The 8314-nt window shown below is 35.7% G+C and overlaps 1 protein-coding gene across 1 annotated transcript in view; it reads left to right on the top strand.

Moving 5' to 3' along the window:
* Positions 1-3192: 3192 nt before the first annotated feature.
* Positions 3193-8314, top strand: part of LOC126162905 (transmembrane protein 18) — a 29462-nt gene continuing 24340 nt past the window's right edge. Inside the window, exons 1-2 of the mRNA XM_049919717.1 lie at positions 3193-3320; positions 4672-4789. Of these exons, the coding sequence (XP_049775674.1) occupies positions 3258-3320; positions 4672-4789 (181 nt within the window). The 5' untranslated portion in view covers positions 3193-3257. The remainder of the gene's footprint in view (positions 3321-4671; positions 4790-8314) is intronic.

The raw sequence follows: 8314 nt of genomic DNA, 5'->3' as shown, positions 1-8314 counted from the left end.
TGTAATTCTCTCAGAGACAGAAAAGGACTTGGAAGAGCAGCTGAACGGAATGGACAGTGTTTTGAAAGGAGTGTATAAGATGAACATCAACAAAAGCAAAACGAGGACAATGGAATGTAGTCTAATTAAGTCGGGTGACATTGAGGGAATTAGATTAGGAAATGAGACACTTAAAGTAGTAAAGGAGTTTTGCTATTTGGGGAGCAAAATAACTGATGATGGTTGAAGTAGAGAGGATATAAAATGTAGACTGGCAATGGCAAGAAAAGCGTTTCTGAAGAAGAGAAATTTGTTTACATCGAGTATAGATTTAAATGTCAGGAAGTCGTTTCTGAAAGTATTTGTATGAAGTGTAGCCATGTATGGAAGTGAAACATGGACGATAAATAGTTTGGACAAGAGGAGAATAGATGCTTTCGAAATGTGGTGCTACAGAAGAATGCTGAAGATTAGATGGGTAGATCACATAACTAATGAGGAGGTATTGAATAGAATTGGGGAGAAGAGTTTGTGGCACAACTTGACCAGAAGAAGGGATCGGTTGTTAGGACATGTTCTGAGGCATCAAGGGATCACCAATTTAGTATTGGAGGGCAGCGTGGAGGGTAAAAATCGTAGAGGGAGACCAAGAGATGAATACACTAAGCAGATTCAGAAGGATGTAGGCTGCAGTAGGTACTGGGAGATGAAGGAGTTTGCACAGGATAGAGTAGCATGGAGAGCTGCATCAAACCAGTCTCAGGACTGAAGACCACACAACAACTGTATCAACGGCCTTAGAAAGATCCTAAAATATGTCTGTGACACATTCATCTTCAGCAAGAGCATCAAGTACAACTTTTAATTCTACTATGGCTGACTCCGTATTTTTTCCACTTCGGAAACCAAACTGTGATTCGCTCAAAAGATTGTATTTATTCAGGTAATTCATTAATCTGTCTTTCATAATGGCTTCTATTATTTTTGAGAATGGTGACAGCAGGGTAATGGACCTGTAATTTTCTATGTCTTCTGCATTACTTTTCTTAAGCAAAAGTATAATTATTGCCTGTTTTAACTACTCTGGAAATGTCCCTGAGGTGAAGGATTCATTTATTAAATTTGTTAAGGGGCCTCATATAATCTCTATGCATTGTTTCAGTACATGCATTGGTACTTCATCTAAGCCTACTGACGTTTTATTTTTTAGTCTTTGAACAATTTTATTGACTTCATTCTCTGTGGTTGGAAGTAACATCACTGTATTTAGTGCAACATTATTTACAGGTTTTATACTTGTTTTGGGGAATTTTTGCTGTAACTTCTCTGCAATGCTTGAAAAATGCTTGTTTACATAGTTCGCTAAGTGCTGTGGATCATTTATTACTTGATCCCCCCCTTAGCAGTATGTTATTCTGAGTCTGTTTGCCTATCCCCATTTCCTTTTTTATAACATCCCAGACTGCTTTCCTTTTTTCCTCTGTATTATATATTATTTTGTCATTAAATGACTTTTTGCAGCAATCAGCACCTTCCTATTGATCTTTTTGTATCTATGATAGAAATTCTGGATCATTGCGACTCTTTTTCGTGGAGGTGTTTAAGTGTTTGGGAGGACTTCTTAATGCCTGCTGTTATCCATCTGTTTTTGTGAGATGTTGATACAGACATGTATTCTTTTGGAAATGCCTTTTCAAAGTTCAATTTAAATAATGTGGAGAATTCAGAGAATTTCATATTCACATACACTTCATCCCAGCTTTGTTTTGCTAGTTCTTTTAAAAAATCTTTTATTTTGATTTCTGATAGATGTCGTTTGTAGGCTTGTAGTTTAGGGCTATGATTTGATGCCTTTTTTATTGTTGTTATTTGACAGAGATGGTCTGATAGTCCAAGATCTTTTAAAGCTACATCACATTTTTCCCTGTCGATATTTGTGGCCACATGGTCAATTACAGATGCAGTTGCACTATTGACCAATAGGGACACTCCAAAACTTTGAAGGATATTTATGAGGGTGCTGCTGGATTCATTTGTGATATTAGTGTTGATGTTAATGTCACCACACAGAATTATGTTGACCTTAGTACTTGAGACTGCTGTGAATTTATTGAAAAAAGTGGGCACACTACCACATGGTGCCTTATACAGTGCCACTGTAGTTTAATTAAATAGAATTAAAATTCCAGAATACGGATAAGTGCAATAGAAAAAGTAAAAAAAAAATGGTGGCAGTCACGTCTTTCCCCGTCACCGAAAAACACGTAAATATAGTGAAATCTGAGCTATGATACTTTGGCGAAAGAGCGCAGTACCATTGCTTTTCGCGTCTTTAAGCCCATTTCGGTTCCAGATATCAGACTGGTGAGGTGTCTGTAAAAGACGCATACAAAGTTGCAAGGTATGTATGAAGGTGATGTATCTGCACCAGCAAAGAAATAACACTCAAAATACCCTAAGCGCTATACGGGCTGAAACGAACTATCCCAAAATCACGTGACTTGAACTGCAACAGATTTTGCTGACAGAATTCTCGTTCTGAGCTTCCCAATGCTCAACCATAGATTTTTATGCTCTATTATTCTATCACAGACGTGTAATATATGTTTGTGGATTCCATGTCAAGATTCCCTTGTTCCCAAAGTCACACACTTTCTTCAGCTCATTCGACAGTTGAATGTTTCATAAACAATGATAAAGTGTATATTTGCGAGTTCACTTTCTAGAATCATGGCAAATTGGGAATTACAAAAATTGCCGATGACAAACTATGCTAAAATAACAGCTGCACTGCTGATTACATGAACAATAGTACATGCTATTAATAAAAGAAAGGAATCCATTTATGATGATGAAACTGCACCAAAAAATGTAGAAATACGTGATATATATGTCCTTCAAAGTTTTGGAGTGTCCCTATTGGTCAATAGTGCAACTGCATCTGTAATTGACCATGTGGCCACAAATATCGACAGGGAAAAATGTGATGTAGCTTTAAAAGATCTTGGACTATCAGACCATCTCTGTCAAATAACAACAATAAAAAAGGCATGAACAATAGTACATGCTATTAATAAAAGAAAGGAATCCATTTATGATGATGAAACTGCACCAAAAAATGTAGAAATACGTGAAATAAGAAGGTTGTTGTGTTTGTTCATGGGCGAATTCTTTTCCAAAAGATAATTAGTGATGTTAGGTCTTTGGTTTATGAGTTCGTCCGCAGTATTAATGGTATCGCTGGTTGCCAAGAATACAAGTTGTTGTAACATGTAAACATGGGTGATCCGCAATTTATTGCTGTTAATGACATTGATGGTGTTTTAGCTTTTCTTCTAAGTGTTAGTTGCTTCTCAGATTTACCATCCATACTGATATTTAAACAGCCGTTATGAGAACAAAATGTTTATGTTAATAACATGTAACACGCGAAATATGAATATATATTCCTTATTTTCATCTGCATAGGTTGCTGCCTTTAATGCATGGGAAATATTTAAGTCCAGTCTCATTCGATGTACACAATACATTATTGAGCTCATTTAAACTGCCTGTTATAATAGATATGATTCTCTGGAAACCGCCTTTGACGTTTGCGCTTGGTAAAACATTGTCCCTTGCTCAGCTAACTTCTGATGCATGTACCGATGTGAACTCATTTGCAGTCTGATTGTTTGGGGATACATTCGTTGTATTATTTTTGCTACTAGTATGAACTAATCTGAAAACACTATAAAAACCTGCTACTTCAAATAGTCGTAAATTACTAGTCGAGATTAACCAATACATCAAAACAAAATGAAAGTAAATAAATGTTCCAGACAACATTATTACTTTGAGCTCATGACGATATTCTTTATGCAACTTGGTGTTGCACACATCGGCCCTTGATTTGTTGTGATGGATGGATTCGTCAACTGTATGTCACTTTCTAACCGATAGTAGAAATAGTATACCATATGTTAAGACTTGTTTGTTGTGACTCAGATTTTTCCCGCCGAGTAGAAGTTTGGTTGCACTGTGATGATTCAAGAAAACGTGTTTTACTAGTTGTAGCTACGTCAGAGCCGTACTTATACGGCAATTTGAAGGTACGGAATGTAGACGTGAATTATCACTGCCGTCACATAGTATAAACACGATGACAGTTGTATGTACTGGACACGCCCATGTGTTTCCCATGTCATAGGTCAGAATTGTCAGCAAGTGGACTAAGTACGCAGGCTGTGGTATAAACACATAATTAAGAAGTATTTGAACAAGTGTAGAAACTTGTAATAATTTTTCTGACCATTTGTTTGTTTCCTGAGGATTACTTAATGCTTGTTTGATGACATGTTAGTGACAAACTTTGCGACCTTCTTGTAAGGTATCTCATATAGGCCAATCGGTATAAGACTCGTTGTTCCCAGATTATACCACTTACGGACATTACATATAATTGAAACTGTTGTTAATGTTTTATGTGAACAGACAGTATGTGCAATTTTGATTTGGATGAAGGCCATCACTGTTAGTGTTCTCAAGACTTGCTGTAATTTTGAAATATAATCAGATATACTGAGGACAAAGCAATAGTTTAGAGATGTCGTACATGCACTGGAACCATCATACTGACTTGTCTGTGTGTACACTGCTGTACATTTTGTTGAAAGAGAAGCTAAGAAAAATGTTTGTTTTTAATGATTTCAGATTGATTGGTGGGATCCTTGGCTTGTTGGCCTAATTGTCTTCCATGTAGCAATAACAGTGGCAGCTTTAACTACACGAAACCACAGCAACTTTCAAGTATTGCTGTTTCTAATCCTTTGTAAGTGTCATTGTAGTTAATTTTTATCGTAAATTACTAAAACTGTATTTTTTTCTTTTTAAACTGTTTACAGTGCCCCAAGTCTATGCTACAGTTTTTCTTTCTCAATACATACAAATAAACAGAAGACACTTTTTTTTAGAATGTATTCTATGGCTGTACTGACTTTGAGGAAGATACCAGCTACAATAGACAATATTCTGATACAATAGTATTGTCTGTTCGAATTTGGTATTGACATTAGAAAACATCAAATTCCATTAAATCTTCATGGATGATTGTCCAAAATGATTTTTACTAATGATCATTGTGCTGTTGGTTTTTCATATTTGGCTGGGCTGTAAAAAGCTGATTGATTTTGAATGCTCTCACTACACTGTCATTCTCATAAAAGAAAAGAGTTAATATGAACATGATTTATGCCACACAAGTGACCACAGTAATAATATTAGAGGTAGGCCTATGAGAATGCACATAGAAATCTACAGGCTCCTTATTTTATGTTGGTTAACTGTTAATATACCACAATAAGTAAGAATGAAATGCGCATTCATGAAGTGTACTATTTGCTAAACAATTTAAAGACTACTGTTAATCATATCTGAATAATTGGTATTGTGTGTTGAAAACATCAGTGGACTGATTATACTTCTTTGGGGCACATGTGTGTCATTTTTTCTTTTGGTATTGCTATTACATGTACATCATTGCCCTTTTTGAACTGTGGTGGACAATTTACAGCAAACTTGATGAGGGAACAAATATATTGTGAAGCATTAGTCAAAGCACCCAGCTCTTTGAACAGATGTCTACAAGATGATGTTGGGTGAGCACCACTTTATTTGTAGTGGACATTTTTAATAAATGAACACTTTCATTTTTCAAGTTGAGTTATCCCAGAATATTGTTCCATGTGACATTGAATGAAAATATGTGAAGTATGTCAGCCTACTGGTTTGTCTGTCCCCAATATTTGCAATGATTCTAAGTGCAAATGTGGCTGCACTAACTTGTTGCAAGAGTTCCATTTTTCCCTCCTCCAGTCTTCACTTACCATGGTGTCATACATCTAGATGTGCAGAACCAAATATGTTGTCATTTTGAAATTGAGAGAAACCATTCACAGAAGACTACGCAATAATAAGAACATTATTTACCATTCTTTGTTGCTGTATACATCTTTTATTACAGTATCAGTGTCATCCACAAAAGAGCTAAGTTTGTTGTCGGTCTAAGATGAGGACATCATTACTGACCATATGTCTAAAGATCTCAAGTTCTTCCAAGGCATCAAGTTTCCACTCTTTCTTTTCTCTATCTATAACCGTTGCCGCGCGGGATTAGCCGAGCGGTCTAAGGCGCTGCAGTCATGGACTGTGCGGCTGATCCTGGCAGGGGTTCGAGTCCTCCCTCAGGCATGGGTGTGTGTGTTTGTCCTTAGGATAATTTAGGTAAAGTAGTGTGTAAGCTTAGGGACTGATGACCTTAGCAGTTAAATCCCATACGATTTCACACACATTTGAACATTTTTCTACTTGTTGTATGTTAGACAGAAGATCATTTAAATAAACGAGAAACAATAGTGAACCTAAGATCGAGGCTTGTGGAACCTCCATAAGTGATTTCTTCCCAGTTAGAAGAATCTCTCCTGGTTACGTTGCTTGAATTACTGAGTATACCTCTTTACATTTTTTTAGTTAAATATGACATTATCCCTTGGTTTGATATACCATCAATTCCATAAAACTTCATTTTATCTAGGAGAATATTGCGATTCACATTTAAATGCCTTAGATCACAGAAAATAACAGCGGCTGCTATTTTGTTGTTTGTTGTTTGTAAAATATGGCGAGTGAATGGGTAAATAGCTTTCTCAATTGAGCAACTCTTCTGAAATCCAAACAGTGATTTACCGAGAATGGTATTGTTGCTCAAGTGGGATACCGTTCTAGAATACTTGGCCTTCTAAAAAAGTTTGGAAAATGTCAGTAGTTACATGGGTCAGTGGTTATCGACATCTCTCGTACTACCTTTCTTATAGAGGAATTAAACAATGGCACATTATAATCTCTCTGAAAAAATTTGCTGAGTTATTGATGGATTTCGTATTTCAGAAAAGCAGTGCTTATGATATGTGAACGTATCTGTAGTACTCTGTTCTGTAGGAAACCCATGAAATGCAAATGACCTTTCTTTTTGTAATGGGATATATAATTTTCAGGAGGAGAATCAGGTGAGACATCCATATGATTGAATTTTATGTAAATTGCATGTTCAACATACTCTTTTTCATTTTCCTCTTGAATTGTTTGTCCGTATTTTTTCTACTATGCTTACATAATAATTGCTAAACGTATCTGCTGCCTGTGACTAATCATTTGTAGCCATTTAAATTAATAGTGATGTTATCCTGTTCTGTGGCTTGTTGTCCCATCTCTCATTTTACTACATCCCATATAGCCTAAGTATGTTTTTGTAATTACTGATTTCGGACATAATGTTCACATTCATTGATTTTTTCATCAGTTACATTTATAACACATGGTGAGGAAATAATAGAGTAGAATCTTCAAAATTCTTAGGTGTCCTTATTGATGAGAATTTAAACTGGAAAACATATTTTGGAATTCCTATACAACTTAGTTTAGCCACATTTGCACTTGGAATCACAAATCTTAGTGAGAGACAAATCAGTAAGTTGACATACTTCACATATTTGCATTGAATAACGTTGTATAGAATAATGTCTTATGGTAACTCATCTTGAAGAAAGAAAGTAGTCATTGCTCAAAACTGTGCTTCAGGAATAATATGTGGTGCTTACTCATGATCATGTTGTAGACATCTGTTTATGGAGTTTGGCATTCTGACTGTTGCTTCACTGTATATTTATTCCTTCATGAAGCTTGTTGTAAATCATTCATTGCAGTTCAAAAGGAACAATGAAGTACATAATTACAGCACTAGAAGAAAAAGATGGCATTCATTACTCCACATTAAAATTGTCTAGCACAAAAAGGGTTACACAATGTCGCAGCTAAAATTTTTGGTCACTGACTCTGTGATATACAATACCTGACAGACAGCAGAGTAAAATTCGAAAACAAACTGAAAAAAGTTTCTTCTTGTCGACTCCTACTCTGGAGAAGAATTTCTGATTGTAATGTGTAGAATGTGGTATGTAAGTGTTACTGACACACATCTTTGTATTTGATGATAATAATAACAAACTTATAAATGTTCAACATGTAGCCATATTTACAAGTTAGTTTGCCGTGTGAATGTAAAATAACTCGTTCCACATGTGGAACATGAAATAACTAACAATCATTAATCCTTATAGCGATCCGTGGTTTTTACATGGCTGTTTAGTGTCCTTTCTGATTAGCTTATGTGAAAAGCTACTTTTCAACGATGATATGAATTTTTCATGGAATAAATTAATTCACCCATTACTTGTTACCTTTACCCAGGTCACACTATCTTTTCCCCCTTCACTCTGCCTAGTTCAAGTTACGGATGATG

This window comes from Schistocerca cancellata, chromosome 2 (assembly GCF_023864275.1).
Source record: "Schistocerca cancellata isolate TAMUIC-IGC-003103 chromosome 2, iqSchCanc2.1, whole genome shotgun sequence".
NCBI classification, from domain to species: domain Eukaryota; kingdom Metazoa; phylum Arthropoda; class Insecta; order Orthoptera; family Acrididae; genus Schistocerca; species Schistocerca cancellata.
This window is presented reverse-complemented; position numbering and strand designations above follow the sequence as displayed.